The 26,512-nt window shown below is 40.5% G+C and overlaps 1 protein-coding gene across 1 annotated transcript; it reads left to right on the top strand.

The window, feature by feature from the left end:
• The first annotated feature begins 523 nt into the window (after window positions 1-523).
• On the top strand, window positions 524-26,512 carry GLO1 (glyoxalase I). The gene is made up of 6 exons (XM_043450261.1): window positions 524-707; window positions 17,277-17,359; window positions 19,987-20,127; window positions 20,947-21,014; window positions 21,931-22,020; window positions 25,027-26,512. Exons 1-6 carry the CDS (start codon window positions 624-626, stop codon window positions 25,113-25,115), a joined length of 555 nt encoding a protein of 184 aa, XP_043306196.1. The 5' UTR covers window positions 524-623; the 3' UTR covers window positions 25,116-26,512.

Genomic DNA, 26,512 nt, shown 5'->3' with positions numbered 1-26,512 from the left:
ATTTGATCCTCACCAAAATCCATCAAGGAAGCTCAGAGAAGCGTCAGTAATTATTCCAAGTTTCTGGAGCTAATAAGTAGTGGAGCCAAAACTCGAAACCTAGGTTTTTCACTAAGTCAGAGTTGCTTTAATTATCTTCTGCTGTTTAAACTGAGAAAATAGTTTTGGGTCCTTATAATTTAAAAATTATAGCTCCCAATTCTCTTTTCATCAGATTCCTATCTCCTACACGTGGCAGCCTTGAGGTATGGGTGATTACTGAACTTTAATAATCCTTAAATAGAAACGAAATTAAGTCATCAAGCGACAGAGAGAAACCGCACTTTTTTCTGGCCGATTTGGGTTTGGTTTTTTTTTTTTTTTTAAATCCACACGCAGGCCTCCATCATACGCAAAGCACCTTGGGAATTGTAGTCTTGGGCGTAGAGCGCTGTGGGCGGAGGAACTGGGACCCTATCAGCAGAAAGCCAACTTCCTTTCCAGCAAGCGATTGGCTGGAAGTCAGCGGCGCCCGCCCCGGGGCGCAGTCGCGCCGGCGCTGGTGAAGAGCGCTTCTAAGTCGGCGGAGTGTGGGTACCTCTTGCATTCCCCGGGACCGTCGTGCGTGATACAGCAGTGCGGCCATGGCAGAACCACAGTCCGCGTCCGGCGGCCTCACCGACGAGGCTGCCCTCAGCTGTTGCTCCGACCCGGACCCCAGCACCAAGGTGGGCGCAGAACCTAATTCTCCCGAGTCGGGGCCCCCTTTGCGTGGCGCGGCTGGGGCCTCCAGAGGGAGCAATTCCCGGGCTCAACCAGGCCCGGCTTGGGCTGGATGATTCGAACTCTGGACTCGAACCTCATCCGGCCACCGCTGCAGCTCCGCCCTTCTTGGACAGATTGGAGTGGGATGGGAAGAGGGCCAGGGGTGTCCCAACAGGAGATCAGAGAGAGGATCCGTTTCTAAGTTGTTTGAAAGACTGTGACCCTGCTTGCTTTAACTTGTTCGATTTGGGACGGTAACCTGAAACCTTGACTCAGCCAGGATCAGAGCCCTTGTCTGTGAGTTGTGAGTGTTCCCCGGGTCAATAGCCCTGACCGGTGAGAAGAGCAGTTTCAGAACTCAAGTCTTGGTCAAAGGTTTCTACGTGCCGGCTCCTCCCAACCTGGATGATGTTTCTTTATTTATTTTTTCTTAAAAAAAAAAAAAAGTTTATATATTTGTCTGCGCCGTGTCTTAGATGCGGCAGGCGAACTCCTAGTTGTGGCGTGTGGAATCTAGTTCTCTGAGCAGGGATCCATCCCATCGGGAGCCTCCTGTGTTGAGAGCACAGGATCTTAGCCACTGGACCACCAGGGAAGTCCCAGTCATTTTTCTGTAACTGCCCTGGCTCCGGGTTTAACTCCTCCAAACCAATCTGATGGCTCCTGACTTTAGCGGCGCCTAGAATTTCGCTTTGGATTGGCCTTTGCAGTTGTTCACAGCGACACTTCTCTGCCTGGACTTAGTGCCCCACAGGAGGGATGTTAGAATCCTGGAGCTTAGATCCGAAGGGAGTCATGGAAATTCCTTCACTGATCCTCTTATTGCAACTGAGACCCAGTGAGAGGAATAACTGGTTGCATAGGAAGGCTTTTCAGCTTGCTTAACGTGTTTGTACTGAGAGTCAGTGTAACTCACTCAGGTGTGGTGCCTGCAGGCCTTGTCAAGATCAGACGGGGCAGCCACTCTGGGGTTTGCTCCAGCATACTCCACACTGTCTGCAAATGCCTTTGTATGCATTCATTTGACTGGAAAAGCTCTTATTCCTTGAAGATTGAGTGTATGCTTTGTACAGACCTTTAAAACCAGTTGGTGACTTTATTCCCTGCTTGCTCTTTGCATTCAGGGTGAAGAGTCAAACACTTCTAATTGTTAAAGCCTTTGACTAGCACCTGATAATACTTAGGTAAGGAAAAATGTTAGTCACTGCAAGACTAAGGGGGAAGAAATAAATATAGACATTTCCTCTCACACTTACCTTATTTTTACACTCTTTAATGTTAAATACCTCGTTATTTCACATAATACCGATTGAGTTATTCAGCGTAAATTAATTTCCAAGATAACTGGACATTTTATGTACTGGACTATTAAAAAAAAAAGATTCCAAGGAGAGCTTGATGAAATTGATTGAATACTATCCCTTGTGATCTTAATTTACACATTCTTAATTTAAGTAGATTCCTCTTGATTTGAAGGAATTATTTTTTTGAATTAGTCATTTTCACTCTTGAGGTACCATATGGAGGACATAAAATGGACTATGTAATATTAATAGCAGCTGGTATGTGTTGAGTTGTGCCAGGCCCTGGTTTGTTAAGTGTGTGTGCTTAGTTGCTTAGTCGTGTCCGACTCTTTGTGACCCCATGGACTGTAGCCCACCAGACTCCTCTGTCCGTTGGATTCTCAGGCAAGAATACTGGAGTGGGTTGCCATCCCCTTCTCCATTGTTAAGTCCATTACTTCATTTAATCCTCACAACTGTGTGAGGAAGGCATACTCATTTCCATGTTACATATAAGTAGACAATGGCACAGTGGCGCTGAGTAATTTGCCTAGGGAGAGCCCACACTCCTAGTCTCCACCCTGTTCTGCTTCTAGATACTGACTATAGTGTTTTGAAACTTGACATAAAGGAAAGTGTAAATTCAATGATCATTGATCATCTGATATATGTAAAGAGCATGATAGGTACCTTGGGGGATATTGAGATGAACAAAAAGATGAAGTTCCTTCCTGCACCAAACATACACCAACTATAACATAAAGTGGAACTGGGATCATATGCTATTGGAATTATAAAGCGCTGTGGGAGCACTGAAGATAGAGATTTTCAAGGGTTGCATCTCTTGTTGTTCAGTCGCCCAGTCATGTCTTGACTCTTTCCAACCCCATGGACTACAGCACACCAGGCTTCCTTATCCTCTTCTATCTCCCAGAGTTTGCCCAAATTCATGTCCATTAAGTTGTTGATGCTATCTAATTATCTTATCCTCTGCCACACACTTCTCCTTTGCATTCTGTCTTTCCCAGCATCAAGGTCTTTTCCAGAGAGTCAGCTCCTCCCATCACATGGCCAAAGTATTGGAGCATGAGCTTAAGCCTCAATCCTTCCAATGAATATTCAGGATTGGTTTCCTTTAGCATTGGCTGGTTTGATCTCCAAGGAACTCTCACGTCTTCTCCAGCACCACAGTTTGAAAACATCAAATCTTCAGCACTCAGCCTTCTTTATAGTCCAACTCTCACATCCGTACGTGACTACTATGGAAAAACCACAGCTTTGACTATACAGACCTTTGTTGGCAAAGGGATGTCTCTGCTTTTTAATACGCTGTTTAGGTTTGTGGTACTAGTGGCAAAGAACCCGCCTGCCAGTGCAGGAGTCATAAAGAGACACGGGTTCATTCCCTGGATCAGAAAGGTGCCCTGCAGAAGGGCATGGCAGCCCACTCCAGTATTCTTGCCTGGAGAATCCCATGGACCAAGGAGCCTGGCAGGCTACCGTCCATAGGGTTGCAAAAAGTTGGACATGTTGAAGTGACTTAGCACACACTAAGTTTGTCATAGCTTTCCTTCCAAGGAAGTCTTAATTTCATGGCTACAGTCACTGTCCACAGTGATTTTGGAGCCCAAGAAAATAAAATCTGTCACTGCTTCCACTTTGTCGCCTTCTATTTGCCAAGAAGTGATGGGACCAGATGCCATGATGTTAGTTTTTTGAATATTGAGTTTCAAGCCAGCTTTTTCACTCTCCTCTTTTTCATCCTCATCAAGAGGCTCTTTAGTTCCTTTTCACTTTCTGCCACTAGAATGGTATCATCTGCATGTCTGAGTTTGTTGATATTTCTCCCAGCAATCTTGATTCCAACTTGGGATTCATCTAGCCTGGCATTTGACATGATGTACTCTGCATGTAAGTTAAATAGGTAGAGTGACAATATACAGCCTTGTTGTACTCCTTTCCCAATTTGGAACCAGTCTGTTGTTCCATGTCTTGTTCTAACTGTTGCTTCTTGACCCACACACAGGTTTCCCAGGAGGCAGGTAAGGTGGTCTGGTATTCCCATCTCTTAAGAATTTTCCAGAGTTTTTTGTGATCTACATAGTGAAAGGCTTTAGTGTAGTCAATGAAGCAGAAGTGGACGGATTTTTTTCTGGAATTCCCTTGCTTTTTCCATGATCCAATGATTGTTGGCAATTTGATCTCTGGTTCCTCTGCCTTTTCTAAACCCAGCTGGTACATCTCAGAGTTCTTGGGGGTACTGCTGAAGCATATCTTAAAGGATTTTGAGCATAACCTTGCTAGCATGTGAAATGAGTGCAATTGTATGGTAGTTTGAACATTCTTTGGCATTACCAAAGAATCCCCCTTCCTGGGGATTGGAATGAAAACTCACCTTTTCCAGTTCTGTGGCCACTGCTGAGTTTTCCAGATTTGCTGACATTTTGAGTGCAGCATTTTCACAGCATCATCTTTTCGGATTTGAAATAGCTCAGCAAGAATTCCATTGCTGCCACCTGCTTTTTTGTAATAATGCCTCCTAAGGCCCACTTGACTTCACACTCCAGGATGTCAGGCTCCAGGTGAGTAGCATCTGTAGTATGATGTATAATAAGGGTATTTGGAGGCTGAAGACCTACGTTTGAATCCCTAATTCTATCATTGGCCATAATGTTCTTAGCAGGACACTTGCACGGAGTTTGTAAAAGCAGCAGAAACAGAGCTGCTGTAAGGATAAAATGTATCCATGATCTCTAAACTATGAAAAGCAATAAAATTCAAGGTTGTATTTCAACTGTGGATATCAGGGAGTGAGTCAAGCAGAAGGCGGGGGTGAGCCTAGACCTTGAAAGATAAATGGGATCCCAGCATCACACAGGAGATGGTTGCATGGGAGGGCTTCTAGGTGGAGGAGACATCTGAGCAAAAATGTGGTGAGGTGACAGAAAGATGCAGTGTGAAACGTGTTCTGGAGAAATGAGTTATGTGTTTTTGGTTCAAGTTATTTAAGCAGTGGTAGAGAAGACTGGGGAGAAGGCCATGGCACCCCGCTCCAGTACTCTTGCCTGGGAGATCCCATGGATGGAGGAGCCTGGTAGGCTGTAGTCCATGGGGTCGTGAAGAGTTGGACTCGACTGAGCGACTTCACTTTCATTTTTTACTTTCACGCATTGGAGAGGGAAATGGCAACCCATTCCAGTGTTCTTGCCTGGAGAATCCTAGGGATGGGGGAGCCTGGTGGGCTGCCGTCTATGGGGTCGCACAGAGTTGGACACGACTGAAGCGACTTAGCAGCAGCAGCAGAGAAGACTGGAATGGTAGGTTGGAGCCAGGTCTTGGAGGGAGCCTGGAGTGTCACTTCTTAGAAAATTGAATTTCGTGTAGTTATGGGGAACCACTGAGGGATTCCAATCATTCTATAGAATAGATTGGAGAGATCTATAGGCATAGAGATGATGAGGACACCTAAAAGGTGAGAATAGTGAGGAGGACCTGGTTTGGAAAAGAAAGAGCAGTGATAGACGGTCACCTTGTTTGTTGATCATTTGCGTCTTTGTCATAGAGGCAGACCAAAGAATACAGCTGCACCACATCCCGGGCAGACTTACTAACTTGCTTCAAAACGCCAAATGCTTCTTTCCCCAAGTAGTGATCTCCTGACATTCTTTTTACTGTCTCTGTCAGTCCTCTTTGATACAGTTACTTGAAGTCCCTTCCCATATGAGTGGTAGATGAGGAGGTCAGGGAATACTTTCAGTGTTGGTGACACTTCAGTTCAGTCGCTCAGTCGTGTCCGACTCTTTGCAACCGCATAGACTGCAGCATGCAAGGCCTCCCTGTCCATCACCAACTCCCGGAGTTTACTGAAACTCATGTCCATCGAGTCAGTGATGCCATCCAACCATCTCATCCTCTGTCGTTCCCTTCTCCTGCCTTCAATCTTTCCCAGCATCAGGGTCTTTTCAGTGAATCAGTTCTTCGCATCAGATGCTAAAGTATTGGAGTTTCAGCTTCAGCATCAGTCCTTCCAATGAATATTCAGGACTGATTTCCTTTAGGATGGACTGGTTGGATCTCCTTGCAGTCCAAGGGACTCTCAAGCGTCTTCTCCAACCACAGTTCAAAAGCATCAATTCTTCGGCACTCAGCTTTTTTTATAGTCCAACTCTCACATCCATACATGACTACTGGGAGAACCATAGCTTTGACTGGACAGACCTTTGTTGGCAAAGTAATGTCTCTGCTTTTCAGTATGCTGTTTTAGGTTGGTCATAACTTTTCTTCCGAGGAGCAAGCGTCTTTTAATTGCATGGCTACAGTCAAAATCTGCAGTGATTTTGGAGCCCCCCCAAAATAAAGTCTCACTGTTTCCATTGTTTCCCCATCTATTTGCCCTGAAGTGATGGGACCAGATGCCATGGTCTTAGTTTTCTGAATGTTGAATTTTAAGCTAACTTTTTCACTCTCCTCTTTCACTTTCATCAAGAGGCTCTTTAGTTCTTCGCTTTCTGCCATAAGGGTGGTATCATCTGTATATCTGAGGTTGTTGATATTTCTCCCAGCAATCTTGATTCCAGCTTGTGCTTCCTCCAGCCCAGTGTTTCTCATGATGTACTCTGATGTACTCTAAATAAGCAGGGTGACAATATACAGCCTTGACGTATTCCTTTCCCGATTTGGAACCAGTCTGTTGTTCCATGTCCAGTTCTAACTTTTGCTTCCTGACCTGCATATAGATTTCTCAAGAGGCAGGTCAGGTGGTCTGGTATTCCCATCTCTTAAGAGTTTTCTAGTTTATTGTGATCCACACAATCAGACTTTGGCATAGTCAATAAAGCAGAAGTAGATGTTTTTCTGGAACTATCTTGCTTTTTCGATGATTCAAGGGATGTTGGCAATTTGATCTCTGGTTCCTCTGCCTTTTCTAAATCCAGCTTGAACATCTGGAAGTTCTTGGTTCATGTACTGTTGAAGCCTGACTTGGAGAATTTTGAGCATTACTTTACTAGCGTGTGAGATGAGTGCAATTGTGCGGTAGTTTGAGCATTTTTGGCTTTGCATTTCTTTGGGATTGGAGTGAAAACTGACCTTTTCCAGTCCTGTGGCCACTGCTGAGTTTTTCAGATTTGCTGGCATATTGAGTGTGGCACTTTCACAGCATCATCTTTTAGGATTTGAAATAGCTCAACTGAAATTCCATCACCTCCACTATCTTTGTTTGTAGTGATGCTTCCTAAGGCCCACCTGACTTTGCAATCCAGGATGTCTGGCTCTAGATGAGTGATCACACCATCATGATTATCTGAGTCATGAAGATCTTTTTTGCATAGTTCTTTGTATTCTTGCCACCTCTTCTTAATATCTTCTGCTTCTGTTAGGTTCATACCATTTCTGTCCTTTATTGAGCCCATCTTTGCATGAAATGTTCCCTTGGCATCTCTAATTCTCTTGAAGAGATCTCTAGTCTTTCCCATTCTATTGTTTTCCTCTATTTCTTTGCATTGATCAGTGAGGAAGGCTTTCTTATCTCTCCTTGCTATTCTTTGGAACTCTGCATTCAAATGGATATATCTTTCCTTTTCCCCTTTGCCTTTCACTTCTCTTCTTTTCTCAGCTATATGTGAGGCCTCCTCAGACAGCCATTTTGCCTTTCTGCATTTCTTTTTCTTGAGGATGGTCTTGATCCCTGCCTCCTGTACAGTGTCACAAACTTCTGTCCATAGTTCTTCAGGCACTCTGTCTATCAGATCTGATCCCTTGAATCTATTTGTCACTTCCACTGTATAATCATAAGGGATTTTATTTAGGTCATACCTGAATGGCCTTGTGGTTTTGCCTACTTTCTTCAATTTCAGTCTGAATTTGGCAATAAGGAATTCATGATCTGAGCCACAGTCAGCTCCTGGTCTTATTTTTGCTGACTGTATAGATCTTCTCCATCTTTGGCTGCAAAGAATTTAATTAGTCTGATTTCGGTATTGACCGTCTGGTGATGTCATCTGTAGAGTCTTCTCTTGTGTTGTTGGAAGAGGGTGTTTGCTATGACCAGTGCATTCTCTTGGCAAAATTTTATTAGCCTTTGCCCTGCTTCATTCCATACTCCAAGGCCAAATTTGCCTCTTACTGCAGGTAGCTCTTGACTTCCTACTTTTGCATTCCAGTCCCCTATAATGAAAAGGACATCTTTTTGGGGTGTTAGTTCTAGAAGGTCTTGTAGGTCATAGAACCATTCAACTTCAGCTTCTTCAGCTTTACTAGTCGGGGCATAAACTTGGAATACTGCGGTATGGAATGGTTTGCCTTGGAAACAAACAGAGATCATTCTGTTGTTTTTGAGATTACACCCAAGTACTGCATTTCAGACTCTTTGTTGACTATGATGGCTACTCCATTTCTTCTAAGGGATTCCTGCCCACAGTAGTAGATATAATGGTCATCTGAGTTAAATTCACCCATTCCAGTCCATTTTATTTCGCTGACCCTAGAATGTCGACATTCACTCTTGTCATCTCCTGTTTGACCACTTCCAATTTGCTTTGATTCATGATTCCAGGGTCCTATGCAATATTGCTCTTTACAGCATCGGACGTTACATCACCAGTGACATCCACAACTGGGTGTTGTTTTTGCTTTGGCTCTGTCTTTTCATTCTTTCTGAAGTTGTTTCTCCCTTGATCTCCAATGGCATATTGCGCATGCACCAACCTGGGGAGTTCATCTTTCAGTGTCCTATCTTTTTGCCTTTTCTTACTGTTCATGGGGTTCTCAAGGCAAGAATACTAGTGACACTTAAGTTGGGGTTTACCGAATACAAAGGAGGTAGCTAGGTAGAATTGGGTGCAGGGATTGAGGGAAGAAAAACGGAAAGGAAAGAATAAGGACAGTGGCCAGGTGGATGAATTGACTGTTCTCGACAGAGAGAACTGTAGTTTATATAAAAGCACAGTGCCAATAGACACCGATGCAGGGACCTGCAAGTATACAACGAGACTGAAGTTATAAGGCAGTGGGAGTTAATGGTGAGGTTCACAAAGTAATCACTGGGATTCTCAGAGAAAAGATGAACATTCCCACTTGGTTCATTTTTCTCATCCTGCGAAGATTTTCGTTTGGCAAATATATTTTTAATATATTTAAAAATGGTGGGTGCATGCTCTTTTTTTTTTTACCTGCTAAGAGTATGAAATCAGAACCATTTAAGATGACTAGTTTAGTGGAGTGATGACAAAAGATGAAGTTAGAGAAGTATGCAACAACTGTATGTGCTTTGCTTTGGGGATTTTCTTCTTAAAGCTGTAAGGCACCATTGAAATTCTGATCTTTAACCCAGAAATGACATAACTGGGTTTTATTATAGAAAGCTCAGTCTGGTAGTGTTATTGGAATTCTGGTAGTGTTATGCATCACTCTGGATTGCATTTGGGTAAGCTCTCAAGCAGCAGACAGACCCAGGAGGCTTCTTTTTTTTTTTTAAATGTGGATCACTTCCAAAGTCTTTACTGAATGTGTTGCAATATTGCTTCTGTTTTTATGTTTTGGTTCTTTTGGCCACAAGGCATGTGGGGGTCTTAGCTTCCCAACCAGAATCACACCCCACCCCCTGCACGGGAAAGCGAACTCCTGACCAACTTGACCAACCAGGGAAGTCCCTCCAGGGAGGTTTTGACAGTTGTCCAGGCAGGAAGTAGTGAAGACATGAGCAAGGTAGTAGTGGTCATTGGAAAGGCAAGGAGAAAGATTCCAGAGGGATAAAGACTTTGGATCAAGGGATTCTAGAGACATTCCCTGAGGGGGATGTATTAATGGAAGGAGTGTTTATTTGAGCTGTGATTAATTTCATATTTGACTCAGGTGGAAATGTCGAGTAGACAGATGGAGATGTAAATCCAGAGCTGAGGCTAGGGGTATGGGCTAGGGAATACAGACTTGGGAATCAAAAACGATAGTTTACGTAGTAGAAATTCTGGGTTATATTTTATAATAATAACAACAAGAGCAGTAGTAAGTGGAGTAACTTACTCTGAGACAGAACTCTGCTAAGCACTTACATGCGTTTTCCCATTTATTTTCCAACTCAGCCCTAAGAGCTGAAAACCATTATTACTTCCATTCTAAAGATGTGAAAACTGATGTTCAAGAAAAGTAATGATTAAAAAAAAAAAAGTAATGATTTACTGAGGGTAACAGTGATAGAGCCAGCATTTGAACCACATTGCCTCTGAAGAATTATTAATATTTCTTTCACACTTGTGTATGTTTTTTTCCCTTTGCATGAGATTTGAAAGGCCTCATGATACTGAAGGCTTCTAGGATATTCCTGTTTCTCTTATTTGTTGTAAGAGTAGTCAGGTGCAGGTATGTTTACAAATACCATAGGTAATTTTTAAAATAAAACTAATTTCCTTTGTGTCTCCTAGCTGTTTTTGTCTTCCTTATTTGTAGGTTAGGTATACTTGCAGTATGTTGTTAGCTGTTGAGAAGAAGGAAAGAACCACATGAAATCAATTTAGATAAGACAATAAGTGTAGAGGAAGTGGCTGAATTATTTTCTGAAACAACTGTTACTCTCTGACATAGTTTGAATCAGAGAAGTAATAGTAGGAAAAAGATACTAGAGAAAAAATGTATCATACCATATTGTATATCAGCCATGTGCTCCAGCTGTCACATAGTAAATAATCTTCCCCTCAAATACACTTCTTTTTCCAGAATGAACTTTCACAGAAGGCAATTGTGATTTTTTTTTTTTTTTAAAGTCAGGAAAAAGCAAAACTTTATCCATTTCTATTTCATAGGAGATGTGACACCTAGGGGTAAAAAGTTAGGCTTTTTTCCCTTGATAAGAATCTGACCTTTGGTTATCTCTAGCTCTGTTTCCCAGGAAAATGCTATTTGCTACTTGGCAATGTTGCTTTTGGTAGAAATAACTCTACTGGAAGGTTGCATCTGCAAAGGGAGAATTATAAATATCTAATATAGCTTTGGGTTTGCCTGAATTCAGTGACTCTTATAACTGTCCCATGTGAAAATTCCGAAAGCTGTACCTGTGGAGTTGCTACTAGAGATGGTGGCCTTCTGTGGTACATAGGGCTTCTACACCAGGGTGATTCCCACTCCTGCCCTAATGTGGATCTTCTCCCTGCACCTGAGCTGTATAGATTATTTTCCAAACTCTTGCTCAAGAGAGACACCTAACACCGCTCTGTTGGCAAACTGTGTTTTCCTGACTGAGAGCCTTCTAGCCTATAGTTGTCTTGTGACTCTGAATGCTTAGTTGAACCTGAAGAAGACCTTTTGCTGGGGGTGATGCATCACATTTGAAAATTCATTGGGAGAGAGGGTTGATAGGCTCCATGGAGAGTTGGCCTCGCTGTTATTAAGACCAGAACACACAGCTCAGACAAAGAAGTATAAAAATTGCTGAAAATTTAGCTAATGCAAGATTGAAACTTTTATCCTGAGATTGCACCTATTCAGTCACACATTCAGGATCCACTTCTAATTTTAGTTCTCTTGTTATTTCCACCACATCTGCAGTTATTTCCTCCGCTGAAGCCTTGAACCTCTCAAAGTCATCCATGAGGGCTGCAGTCAGCTTCTTTCAAACTCCTATTAATGTTGATATTCTGACCTCTTCCCATGAATCCCAAATGTTCTAGATGGCATCTAGAATGGGGAAGCCTTTCCAGAAGTTTTTCAATTTACTTTGCCCAAATTCGTTAGAGGAATCATCTATGACAGCTATAGCCTTACAAAATGTATTTCTTAAAGAATAAGTCTTGACATTTCTCCAAAGAAGAGATACAGATGGCTAACAAACACATGAAAAGATGCTCAATATCACTCATTATTAGAGAAACTCAAATCAAAACCACAATGAGTTACCATTTCATGCCAGTCAGAATGGCTGCTATCCAAAAGTGTACAAGCAATAAATGCTGGAGGGGGTGTGGAGAAAAGGGAACCCTCTTACACTCTTGGTGGGAATGCAAACTAGTACAGCCACCATGGAGAACAGTGTGGAGATTCCTTAAAAAACTGGAAATAGAACTGCCATATGACCCAGCAATCCCACTTCTGGGCATACACACCGAGGAAACCAGATCTGAAAGAGACACGTGCACACCAGTGTTCATCGCAGCACTGTTTGTAATAGCCAGGACATGGAAGCAACCTAGATGCCCATCAGCAGACGAATGGATAAGGAAGCTGTGGTACATATACACCATGGAATATTACTCAGCCATTAAAAAGAATACATTTGAATCAGTTCTAATGAGGTGGATGAAACTGGAGCCCATTATACAGAGTGAGGTAAGCCAGAAAGAAAAACACCAATATAGTATACTAACGCATATATGTGGAATTTAGAAAGATGGTAACGATAACCCTATATGCAAGACAGAAAAAGAGACACAGATGTACAGAACAGACTTTTGGACTCTGTGGGAGAAGGCGGGGGTGGGATGATCTGAGAGAATAGTATTGAAACATGTATATTATCAATTGTGAAACAGATCACCAGCCCAGGTTGGATGCATGAGACAAGTGCTCAGGGCTGGTGCACTGGGAAGACCCAGAGGGATGGGATGGGGAGGGAGGTGGGAGGGGGGTTCAGGATGGGGAACACATGTAAATCCATGGCTGATTCATGTCAGTGTATGGCAAAAACCACTACAGTATTGTAAAGTAATTAGCCTCCAACTAATATAAATCAATGAAAAAAAGAATAAGTCTTGAGAATAAAGAATTACTCCTTGATGTCTGCACTGCAGAATGGATGTTGTGTTGGCAGGCGCGGAAACAAAATTAATCTCATTGTTCACCTCTGTCAGAGCTCTTAGACGGCCGAGTGCATTTTCAGTAAATATATTAAAGGAATCTTATTTTTTTTTCTGAGCAGTAAGTCTCAACTGTGGGCTTAAAATTTTCAGTAAACCATGTTGTAAGCAGATATGCTATCATCCAGGCTTTATTGTTCATTTATAAAGAGCACAGGCAGAGGAGATTCAGCATGATTCTTAAGAAGCCTAGGATTTTCAGAATGGTAATGAGCGTTGGCTTCAACTTAAAGTAACTAGCTGTTTTAGCTCCTATAAGAGAATGAGCCTATCCTCTGAAGCTTTGAAGGCATTGACTTTTCTCTAATTGTGAACGTCCTAGATGGCATCTTCTTCCAGTAGAAAGCTGTTTCACCTACATTGAAAGTCTGTTGTTTAGTGCAGCCACCTTCGTTCATTATCTTAGTTAGATCTTCCGGATAACTCACTGCAGCTTCTACATCGGCACTTGCTACTTTATCTTGCACTTTTATGTTATGGAATTAACTTCTTTACTTAAACTTCATGAACCAACCGCTGATAGCTTCAGACTTTGCTTCTGTAGCTTCCTCACCTCTCTCTGCCCTCTAGAATGGGAGAGAGAGCCTTGCTCTGGATCAGGCTTTGGCTTGAGGGGATGTTGTGACTGGTTTGATCTTCTATTCAGATCTCTAAAATTTTCTCCATGTCAACAATAAGGCTGTTTTACTTTCTTATCATTTGTGTATTCACTGGAGTAGCACTATTAACTTCCTTAAAGAACTTTTTCTTTGTCTTCACAGCTTGGCTAACTCGGTGCAGGAGGCCTAGCTTTCAGCCTGTCTTAGGTTTTGACATACCTTCCTCACTCAGCTTAATTATTTCTAGTTTTTGACTTAAAATAAGAAACATGGAACTCTTCCTTTCATTTGAACTCTTAGAGAGCATTGCACAATTATTAATTACTCTAATTTCAGTATCGTGTCTCAGGGAATAGGGAAGCCTGAGGATGGGGAGAGAGATGGGCCAGTGGTCTGTCAGTGGAGAAGTCAGAACACACACAATGCCTTTCAATTAAGTTTGTCATCTAGTATGGATGTGGTTCCTTCTCCAGGGGATCTTCCTGACCCGGGGATTGAACCCGGGTCTCCCGCATTGCAGGCAGATGCTTTACCATCTGAGCCACCAGGGAAGCTCGGATGTGGTTCATGGCACCCCAAAACAATCACAATAATAGCATCAAAGATCATTGATCACAGATCATCATAACAAATGTAATTTAAAAAGCTTGAAGTATTATGAGAATTACCAGAATGTGATCAGAGATACAAAGTGAGCAAATGCTGTTGGAAAAGTGTCACTGATAGATTTGTTGGACACAGCGTTGTTACAGACCTTCAATTTGGGGAAAAAAACAACAACTGTGTGAATCATAACAAAGTGATGTGCAATAAAATGAGATATGCTTTTATAAAACAAAAATAGAAAGACTCTGAAAAGCAGAGAGAAGAAGACAGATTGGGTAGGGACTTTGAAACCCTAGGAACATCATGGCAGTAAGTTTCTTGGGTTTTCTCTCTGCCTCATATAGCCCAGACTTAGAGCTAAAGAAGCTAGCGATTTGGAAATGCCCATGGATGCACACACACAAAAAGCCCAATGAATGCCTACTCTCTCTAGCCACAGGACCAGGAAATACACAGTATTTCCTGATAAGTCAGAAAACTTTTAGACAACAAGTGGTCTACTACAACCAAACCCCATAGAAAAAACAGTGGCCTCAGCCACACCTGTGCCAGCAGAGGCTGAGTGGGGAGTTTAGCCTTCCAGCCAACTGGCTATAATAAAAGGTGCTCAACCTCCCCATGCTACGGTGGCGTCAGAGAAGACTTAAGTAGGGAGCAGTGGTTTCGTCTTGCCAGGCAGTAACAATCTTTCCCCTCGTGCTGTTTTCACTGGAGAAACATGGAAAACCTAGCATTCCACCCCGGCCCAGCAGTGAAAGTATTTTAAGACAGTTATTAATCGGAGAGAGTAAAGGGATATAAGGAGAGATAAGGTTTCTACACTTCACTCAAACCATTTTATGATGATGCCAAATGACTGTGGTAAGTTACAACTGATACAGATCAGTGGAAAAGAGTAGAACCCAGAAATAAACTCACTAATAAAAACCCAACAAAGTTTTCATAGAGATGCAAAAGTAATGCAGTGGAGAAAGGATGAATTTTTTGAACAAATAGTGCTGGAGCCATTGGACATTCACAGCTAAAAAGTGAAGCTTTACCTACGTTCACGTCTTATACCAAAAAAAAGTCCATTTAGAAGTGCTCAAAGGGACCTTGGCCTTGATCCTTTGGTTCACTCCCCAGCTCCACTTTTTATAGTTTTGTCAGGATTATATTGTAGGCACATAGTACATGTACTAGAAACATCCCTGATTGTACCTTTGATGTTTTTGCACAGTAGTTTTAATTAAATTTGGAGATTGCCCTCTCCCATTCCTGCAAAAGACTGATTATTTCTATTATTCTTTCTTTTTGCAAGGCAAAGGAGCAAATCTTTGTTGCCTAGCAGCCTTCCCAGAAAGCCTGAAACTTTTTGAGCATCAGTTCAGTTCAGTGGCTCAGTCATGTCCGACTTTTTCCGACCCCATGAACCACAGCACGCCAGGCCTCCCTGTCCATCACCAACTCCCAGAGTTTATGCAAACTCATGTGCATCGAGTCGGTGATGCCATCCAGCATCTCATCCTCTGTTGTCCCCTTCTCCTCCTGCCCCCAATCCCTCCCAGCATCAGGGTCTTTTCCAATGAGTCAACTCTTTACATGAGGTGGCCAAAGTATTGGAGTTTCAGCTTCAGCATCAGTCCTTCCAATGAACACCCGGGACTGATTTCCTTTAGGATTGACTGGTTGGATCTCCTTGCAGTCCAAGGGACTCTCAAGAGTCTTCTCCAACACCACAGTTCAAAAGCATCAATTCTTCAGCGCTCAGCTTTCTTCACAGTCCAACTCTCACAAAAAGACATCTTTTACTGTTCTGAATTTAGAGCATAATAAGGGAAAGACATCCCTGAGGGCTCAATGGTAAAGAATCCACCTGCAATGCGGGCGATGAGGATTCGATCCCTAGGTTGGGAAGATCCCCTGGAGAAGGAGATGGCAACCCACTCCAGTATTCTTGCCTGGGAAATCCCAAAGACAGAGGAGCCTGTCAGGCTATAGTCCATGGTGTTGCAGAAGGGTTGGACACGACTTAGCGACTGAACAACCAAAAGGAGAGACAAAGTTTAGAACTGTCCCATGAGATAAGACATCAACTTTTAGGCACAAGTCTTTTTTTAGACACAAGATATATTTATTTCAAACAATATTTTAGAACGATAGCAATAAACTGATTTTTAGTAACTTTTAAGGAAACTTTTTCCCAAAATCATTTGAGTATTTATCAGAAGTAACAGAGTGGTTTAACATTCTGTTATAGAGAGTTAACAGAATATTTTGGTGGTAAAAAGAAAACTGTTACTTGAGCATAGAATAACTAAATCATTTTATAAAAAGCAAACCCTGCTTGTTTTTTTAAATATCATCCAAATAATACTTTGGCAGCAAAGGATTTATATGCTTTTATTTTTATGAATAAATCCACTAACATTGAATTTTTGTTAATCTTTTTGCCCTATATAGACTTTTTTTTAAGGTTAAATGATTTTGGAATTTATATTAATCTGTGTTTTCTTAGAAATAATGTATTTATCTTATTAAGTCTATTTCTTCATTGTTAGAGGCAGTTTAGCAAGGTGGTTGAAAGCAAGGGCTTTGGAACCAAACTGTTTGGACTGAGGGTTTTTTTCCTCTGCCAGTTACTTTCTCGATAGTAAAATGGGGATTGTATAATATATATATTATATATATATATATATACATATCATAAGGAGGGTTGTTGTAAAGATCATATAAGTTAATTTCTGTAAATCATTTAGAACAGTATTTGGCACATAGTTACTATGTAAATGCTGTGATGAATGTCTTTATACATAAATCTCTGTCAAAGTTTCTAATTATTTCCTTAGATAGATTTTTAGAAGGGCATTATCTTGGTCAATGAGTATGAACTCTTTAGGATTCTTGAGACCCAGATCACTGCTTAAAAAGACTTTAGGGTAGAATAGAAATAGGGATCAGATAAACAGGGTTGTTGAACTTGTTTTACAGCACTTGGTACAAAATCTATAGAAAAGAAAAAAATTTAAAAAACCCAACTCTTTGACCAAGCTACACAAATTTGAGCATAGCTTTTATGGACTGAACAGAAGCAATAATAAAGCCATGATGGACTAAGGGACTGCACTGGTGGACTTATTGGTATCTTATTACAGAAAGCAAAGCTAATGTTGGTAACAAGTAGTAGAAATTAAAGGTGTTTAATACATACTGTTTTCCCTTAGGATTTTCTCTTGCAGCAGACCATGCTGCGAATTAAGGATCCTAAGAAGTCACTGGATTTTTATACGAGAATTCTTGGAATGACGTAAGTAAACTGTTGGTACCTGTGATGTTTAAATACATAGCTTTGCAAATACAGGCAATGTTTTCAGATCTATTTTTAAAATAGATTAAAGTTTGCTTCAAAGGTCACAAAAGTGATTTTGGCCAGGAGTCTGGGACTGGCCAGAGCTTCCATCAGGTTCCTCTCCTCTCTCCCAGCCAGGTTCACTGGGCAGCAAGACACCAATGCTTGCATTTCCTCTAATGCCCTTCTCAGTGAGAGCTGCCAGTTAAATCCTTAACGTGCCCAGACCATTTTGATGTTATGACCACTCCTAGCCTCTGTTTACTTCAGAAAAGATATAGCTATAAAGACATATTACTTAGAAATTTAGTGATTTTACCTAAAGTTGACCATCTGTCCCATTTTATAGGATATGTTCTCTTTTTCCAAATAAGTAATATTCATTGATCTGATACCTTCAACATACTTGCTTTTCTCAATTGTTTCCCTAAATAATATGAGAGTTTTTATTTATTTCTGGTAGTATAGATACATGCGGAATAAAATGATGTTTAACTTACTGCCTAGATAACCTTCATTGACATTAAGAGAAAACGTCAAGTAATACAGTATATGTCTATGTTTAGAAAATCTGACTGCTTCTGAGAAGTACAAAGTGAAAAACAACAGCCTCCCTCTCCTAGTTCTCTTCAAAGATAACTGCTGTTAACAGTTTCTTATTCTTTCCAGAAAAAGTGGTTTTGCACATAGCTCAGTTGGTAAAGAATCTGCCTGCAATGCAGGAGACATGGGTTGGATTCTTGGGGAAGGAGATGGCAACCCACTCCAGTATTCTTGCCTGGAGAATCCCATGGACAGAGGAGCCTGGCAGTCTACAGTTCACGGGTTCACAAGAGTCAGACACGATTTAGCTACTAAACCACCATGACATATTTAAAGGACATAATGAAACAAATATATTGAACATCTGCTATTTGCCAGGCCCTTTACATGTTCTTTCATTCAGTCTTCACCATATGCTTATGAGATAGCCTGTATTTCCATTTTACATGGAAAGGAAGAAACCAAAGCTTAAAGGCATTAACTTAAGGCACCAAATCCCACAGTGGGAACGTGGCAGAGCTGGAATTTGAATCCAGGTTCAGTCAACTCCAATGTTGATATTATTTTTAAAGAGCCCCAGATAAAGTACTCAGATGGTGAAGAATCTGCCTGCAATGCAGGAGACCCAGGTTCGATCTCTGGGTCGGGAAGATCCCCTGGAGAAGGAAATGGCAATCCACTCCAGTATTCTTGCCTGGAGAATCCCATGGACAGAGGAGGCTGGTGGCTACAGTCCATGGGGTCACAAAGAGTCGGACACGACTGAGCGACGAACAGAAATAGAGTACAGTTTGACGTTATAGTAAAAGATGGGCTGTGCTGAGAGGAGCGGTGTACCACAGATTCACGTGTTCCATTCTATTGGTCTGTAAGAACTTGTGAAGTCTGCTTTGGTTGGTGTAGAGACAGTTTTTTGTGACTGGAGTATTTGAGTTGTTTGGCACTTCATCGTAAACATGTTTGAGTAAGAGTTATTTGTGACGAGTCAATGTATAGATCTTAGTGGACCAAGGCATATTACATAGCAGTAATAAGTAGAATATTTGAAACAGAGCTCTAGAAACTTTTTGTTTGCTGTGCTTCAGTCAGTCCCTCTTACTGGTGTTGAATGAGGTCATCTTCGAGCATTTAACCCTCCATAAGCTAAAGAAAACTATACTGTGTGTATCGTCATTCTACCCTATTCCTTGCAGAATAACATTGCACTCTCTAAGTTCATTTTCGAAGCCACAGCTTTGTTGGATCTTCTGCAGAACCTCAGGATGCGGAATTCATGCACTTACTCTCACAATCAGTCTCTCCTTTTCCACTGCTCTTTTCAACCTACAAAAGAAACTTAAGTCTTCTCTGTTGTAGGATAATTGTTGCTCTCTGCTCTCTTGCGGTCCACCCCATCATTACGACTGTCTGTACAGATAGACCCCCTGGCTCACCCCCATTCTCCGGCTTCTGCCGTGCGTGCTGGTGAAACTGCCCCCACAGGACCTTTCTGTATCTGCTCACCTCTCCTCAGACTTAATCCTGTCTGACCTTTCTGCAGTATTTGATACTCTCAGCCACTTTATTATTGACATTCATGTCTTCTGTGATATTAATCTGTCCTCTCTTAACACCTATCCTCAATTTATCTTCCTAGGAGTTTTGGCACAGTAAGAATTCAATAAATTTATTTTGTTTAACCAAATGCCATATATCTGAAAGGTGTGAGACATTATATTTTTCACCGAAAAATAAAATTTTCTTTTGAAGATATCTTTTGACACTTATAAACAGGTACCATAAATCCAGCTAATTCTCATTGTATTTGAAGAACTGATGAATTACAAGTTTACATTTAAATTTTTAAAATTTCACTGATATTTACAGAACAGAAAAGTTTTTTAATTAGACTTTTTTATTGATTTTTCCTTGCTTTTTCTATTAAAACAGGCTCACTGTGTACTGTTCTTATTCTCAGTAGAACTTGAATATTGTCATGTTGATTTTAGTATTAATCGACTTTTCCTGTAAGTTGAGTCAGGCTTGTTGTTGTTTAATTTCAGGCTACTCCAGAAACTTGATTTCCCCACCATGAAATTTTCACTCTATTTCTTGGCTTATGAGGATAAAAATGACATCCCAAAAGATAAAGATGAAAAAGTAGCATGGGCATTCTCCAGAAAAGCTACACTTGAACTGACACAGTAAGTACGAGTCTTTATTTTGTTTATATATTCTACATTTTTTTGAAAGCTTTTTTTTTTTTTTAAACTTTTCCCCCTTACTTACCAGCTTAATTCAAACTGGGTCTATCTAACCACTTTAATATCTTTGAGTATTTTTTCATGGATCTTTGCATTGTTCTTATGGTGCAACTAGGGCAAATGAGATCATTTGCAGAGAACGTAATAATGAAATCGCAAGATATTTGTCAAGCTGTAGTTAATGAATGTTTGGGTACTACAACTGAGATTGTCATAGGCATTCTCCTTTCTGTTTTTATTCTTTATGCTGTTTTTGTGCAGTCTTTAAAAATTAACAAAACAGATTTGTTTCAGGGTGTGCTGTTTCATGTGTCTCCTGAATCAGAACAGCCCTGGAGTCAGACAGACCTGGCCTGAGTCTTGCCTCTGATGATAGCTCTGTGACCCTGATCAAGTTATACCACCTCCCTAAGTGGCAGTCTCACTTATAAAATGGAGATACTCATATCTAACCCATGCAGCTGTTTTGAGGGCTTCATGAAATATAAAGTACATAGCACAATGAATGATAGTTGCTATTATTATCATTTTTATTCTTATCCAGATGCCTAGTTTTATTGTCTCCTTAGTCTAGTTTATCATTCTTTGCCTATTTGCTCTTTTTGTTGTTGAAAACTTAAATGTTTACAGTAGCAGAGATTAGACCGAGTATATTAAGTAGCATATATATATATGGAAAGATTTCAAAGATTGTTGCAGCTTTCTTTTCAGGATTTCTGTTCTCCAGGTCACTTAGAATTGTTTTTTCTCCATTTGTAGCAATTGGGGCACGGAAGATGATGAGACCCAGAGTTACCACAGTGGCAATTCAGACCCTCGAGGATTTGGTATGTTTGCCTATTTGTGTGTAATACACATTTATGGTTTTGTGATTTTGCATTGTGTACCTATTTATGGTTATAAGCAATCTAAAACATTAATTTTTAGATTTTTGTTAGTATGGCTATTTTTATTTTCCACATGTAAGTTGTGTCCAACTCTTTGCAACCCTATGGACTATAACCCTATGGAATTAGACAGAGGACTAATTCCTCTGTCTGTGGAATTCTCCAGGCAAGAATACTGGAGTGGGTAACCATTCCCTTCTTCAGGGCATCTTCCTGACCCAAGGATTGAACTTGTGTCTCTTGCATTACAGGTGGATTCTTTACCATCTAAGCCACCAAGGAAGCCTAATTTTATTTAGGAGTATAATTTCATCATATCAGTCTAAACTTTACATTTAATTTTTTACCATGGTTTCACTTTTCAGTCTCAGTACTGTATTTCCAGTAGAACTTTTTAATTAAAAAACAAAACCAAAAATGATGGTAAATAATAATCCTAATTTCTGCTAGCATATACTTCTGCCTTAATCTAAAATCTCTCAATCAAATGCCAGGATTATCAGTTTAAAGGACTGGTATATATAGTCATTATCAACAATTAGCTTATTAAGCATGAATAAATGGATGCTCTTTTTTGAAGTAGGTTATTCTTAACAGATTGATGAACTATTTATGAGCAAATATTGGGCTTATGTCAAATAATTTATAATTTAGAGCAACTAATTATTATACCCAGCCACTTAGATTCTTGTTCTTTAATATTTTATAGGTTTTGAACCAACTTGATTCAGTCTGTTTACAGATGCCTTGTGTTTTGAAATTAACTAGTTTTGGAAGCCACTTGCTGCACATGAATACCCCATTGTAATTTTTCCTTCTTTCTCTCTGCCATGTTTTGGGGGCGGTTTTACCTAAGGTCACATTGGAATTGCTGTTCCCGATGTTCATGGTGCTTGTAAAAGATTTGAAGAACTGGGAGTCAAATTTGTGAAGAAACCTAATGATGGTGAGTCTGCTAGTTGTTCTCTTCAGGCCTCTCTTTAGTTCTGTAACATTTACTCAGCACTCAGAGAGGGTCCTGTTGTAGTTAAACCTTTTGGTTGCAAGTGACTTTGAATCCTACTCGAACCAGCTTAAGGAAAGAAGAGAAATGATTGGAAGAACACTTAGTTATCTCAGGAAACTGAAAGGCCGCGTCGAGGGTGGCTTCACATGGGACTAATCACGGGATCTGGAGAGCCATCGAGGACCGAGGCTGCCTGTCCACCCCTCAGCCCTGCCCTTGTCTCAGTGAGCACCAGCTTTTACTATCTCAGGGCTCTCTAGCCACCCAAAAACTAAGTTCCTTAAAGTCTGTTTCTTCTGCTGTTAATGTAACTACAGCAAATCTGTTCAGTTCATAATTGTCTGGTTTTTCTTTTCCATCCTTTTACAACTCCTGCATGTCCTTATGATTTAGGTATGTCTCTTGATAATAGTATGTATCTGGATTTTGTTGGATTTACATGTATTATAATTATTTTATTTAGATCTATTTTTGCCATCCTAATTTATTTTTTAAAATTTTCACTTGGAATATTTCACTGTTTCATTTCCATCCTTTTTTTTTTTTTCCCAGTTAGGAGATTTTATATCCAAAAATCATCCTCCCCACTAAGATAAGAACTTGCTCCCTTCTACCTCCATTATCTTACTAGACCCAGGTTGGGATAGTATTGATTTATTTTTTTCTTTGGCTTGTTTTTTTAAGATAATAAATATGTAAAGGTATATATTTTTTCTCCATATATCTCTTGCTGTAACATCTTTTGGATTTTTCTGTCTCTTTATTAAGTACCTTAACCAAAACTGCTTTCAAAGGGTTTGTGAGGCAGAACTCTTGAGGCATTCCATATACCCCAGAACCACGCCTTTATATATATGAATGACAGTTTTGTTGTCTATAAAACCTTAGGTTTATTTTCCTTCAGTCTTGAAAATACAAATCTGTTGTCCTATTTTTCCCATCCAGTGTTGCTGCTGAAAAATCTGCTGATTTGTGTTCCTTTGTATATTTTCTTCTATTTTGTCCTAGAAACTTTTTATATTTGTTTTCTTTGTCCTTGACTTCCTTCTGGGGATTTCTTCAAACTGGCATACCAATTAGTTAATTTTTCCTCAGATGTATCTGTTCTTATATTTGTCTTTTGTATTCTCATCTATTGTGTTATTTCAGCTATTATAATTTTGATTTCTGATTTTTGCTGACTTCCTTTTATATTGCTCAGCTGTTAAAGAATCCATCTGCAATGCAGGAGACCCCAGTTTGATACCTGGGTCTGGAAGATCCCCTGGAGAAGGGATAGGCTACCCACTCGTGTATTCTTGGGCTTCCCCGGTGGCTCAGACAGTAAAGAATTCGCCTGCAGTGCAGGAGACCTGGGTTCGATCCCTGAGTTGGGAAGATCCCCTGGAGAAGGAAATGGCTACCCAATCCAGTATTCTTGCCTGGAGAATTCCATGGACAGAGGAGCCTGGAAGGCTATAGTCCATGGGGTCACAAAAAGTTGGACATGACTGAGTGACTTTCACTTTTCTTCACTTCATTATAATTTTGATTTCTAATTTTTGCTGACGTCCTTTAATATTTTCTTATTTCATATTGGTTTTATTTAATATTCCACATTGCTTTTACATATTTCAGTAGTTCTTGGTCCATCAGTCTCATATTTGTTCTTCAGTTAGAATCTATAATCCATTGTTTGTTTTATAGTTATATTCCTCAAATTCTTATTATTTTGGTCTCAGAGATTTGGCCGGGAGGAGGGGTGGGTTGTTTTTTTTTTTTTTTAACTGAAACTATTAGATATTCCAACCATCAGGCAGTGTGAATGGGGGAAGACCAGACCTCGGTTCTTAAAAATCCAAATGATCTCAGGGACATGTGCAGGGCAGAGAGAGAAAATAAGAGTTAAGACAAATACTTCACATTCTGTAGTCATATCCTTTTCCCCCTTTGTCCCTGACATAGTGTTTGTAGGAGACGCTTCTGGCATTGTTTTTCCCTAACCCTGGATGTATGGGAAGTGTAACCTCCGGGAGATCAGTTGGTCCCCACCTGTTTTTCTGCCCTTGCCCACTTCCGAGGACATCTGAACCAGTCATTCAGACCCCCCGCTCTGTGGGAGTAGGTGCTGAGGCCCGAGGCCTTGGGAGACGCAAGAGCCAAACCAGCAAATCCCCTTGTTTATTCTCGGCAGCCGCGAGGGACTGCCCTGCGGTCCAGCCACAAGAACCCCCGTCCACACAACGCGGCTTAAAGTGGTCACCACCTCACCCCTACCATTTCTCTCCCCAGCTGTCACGTCAGAGGCGTTGTACTCCCCCCCCCCGCCATTTTTTATTTGTGTTCCACTGAAATTGATCTTGAGGAGAGGAGCCAGAGATAGGAGTCAAACTAATTCAGCATCTTGGTACCAAAATAAATTTCTGAGGTCACACTTTTTCCATTTAAGCAAACAACTCTACTTCTAGACCTATTAACCTCTCAGTCCCAGTTATGAGGTCCTGGGAGAAAGAATCTGATTGGCACAGCTTGGGTTACACAGAATAGTGTATGACCAAGCATCTGGGTCCCTTGGCTGTCTAGATACACTGTGCTACCAGCTCCCTTAAGCACCTGTCTATTTTCTTTTTCCTCTTTAAAATAAGACAGTTTCTGTGACTACTCAACTAGTTGCATGAAGTTATATTGTGCAGGTAAAGTAGATACCTGATACCTACAAGATATAGCCAGTCCCGCTGTTTATTTCGTGATAGTTGGTTTATAGCTATGTGTAGAAGATAAAACATGTCTTTCTGAAAATCATGCATCTGGGCCACACCAACAATAGGATTTTTTAAAATTAAAACTATAAACAAAATAATTAACTAAAATGCAAAATAAAATTTGAACTAATAAAAGTTATTTTAAATTTTTATTTATTTATTTATTTTAGGTCTCTCAAATAATGAAAATTATTTTGTTTTACAGGTAAAATGAAAGGCCTGGCATTTATTCAAGATCCTGATGGTTACTGGATTGAAATTTTGAATCCCAACACAATGATAACTATTATTTAGTTCTGTGAGAATGCTGATTTGAAATTTCAGTGGAGACATTGTAGAAGGTAAAACAGGAAATCATGTGATTCAAGATATTCAGATAACAGAAGCATTCAGGACTGATGGATCCTTGTCCCAACTCAGATTATTCTTAAATCTATCTCCCTTTCCTCTTTCAGCTGTTTCCCTCTAACTGTTCAGTCACCCTAGTTTTAATGTAGTGCCTTGTCTTATGTCCTTGAATATAGTTGTGTAACTTTACTTTTTTGGGCAATAATTAGAACAGTTCCCTTCAGAGGCTGCATTTGCCTTCCATCTCCTGAAGAGATACAAGTCTACAAGTCTGCCTTTGAACCATCATTTAAAATAAAAAAAAAAAAACACTAAACATGTTTTTGTTATGGTTACCTTCTGGGGTTTCAGTTCCTCAGAAGTAACTTTTCACAATGGGAAGTTAAAAACCCTGAACAAAAATGAAGCTTCACATATATTTCAAATAGTATAAAGTTTATTTTACAAAAGAGAAGTGACTCTTGGGAGAAATTTAGAATCATGCTGACACGGATGCAGGTAGAAATACTAATTTCTTCTTTACAGAGTACTCTGAAAGTTCAAGGACTAGCCTCTTTGAGGATGGGGAGGAGGATGAGAATATTATATAGTGGTTATGCAGACACAAACTAGACTGTCACATACTTTATCTCACTTAATCCTCCACAGTGTCCTGTGAGATAGAAAGCAGGTTAACATGCAAAATTAATGAATCCAAGGCAATATAAATAGGCTCAAGTACTCAAAATCTCATTATCATCATCACTTTTAGTATTTAGCTGTACCTCAAAAATTAGTACCTCACAACATCTCCTTCATTAGTCTTCTTTGCAAAAACCTTCAGTGAGTTTGAGCATTGCCCTCTCAGCTTTGGAGCCTTGCGTACCATGGTGAGGAAGAAGCAGTGGAGGAAGTCAGGAGCACACGGCTGCTCTGGGAATGCCCGGCCGTCCCCGTGCAAGTGATGCTTGTGTTACTTGTGAAGAGTCCCTACCCCAAGGTCTTCGCATTCCAGTAATCATGTAGGGTAAATTACGTTCAGTGATAACATAACTTAGTTATCAGAAATCAGCTCAGTGATCTTCCTTGCCATGACTGATAACTTGATGGGTTTCTAAAACCAAACTGATGTTGAAAATTTCTTATGGCCTAGATAATAAGAACATCCAGTTTGTGGCTTAACTCCATGTAGATTTTATGTGTGTGCGGACACTAGTGGAAGACCTTTGGATAGGCCATGCCAACTGTGCTTACGCTGTTAGAAGCATTTTATATTTCCTTTTTGGATGGAATGGGTTTATGTGAGCAATTTGAACAAGTGGCAATACTCACAGGCTGAAAATAAAATTTTAGATAAGACTATG

The sequence above is a fragment of the Cervus canadensis genome, chromosome 28, assembly GCF_019320065.1.
Source record: "Cervus canadensis isolate Bull #8, Minnesota chromosome 28, ASM1932006v1, whole genome shotgun sequence".
Lineage (NCBI taxonomy): Eukaryota > Metazoa > Chordata > Mammalia > Artiodactyla > Cervidae > Cervus > Cervus canadensis.
This window is presented reverse-complemented; position numbering and strand designations above follow the sequence as displayed.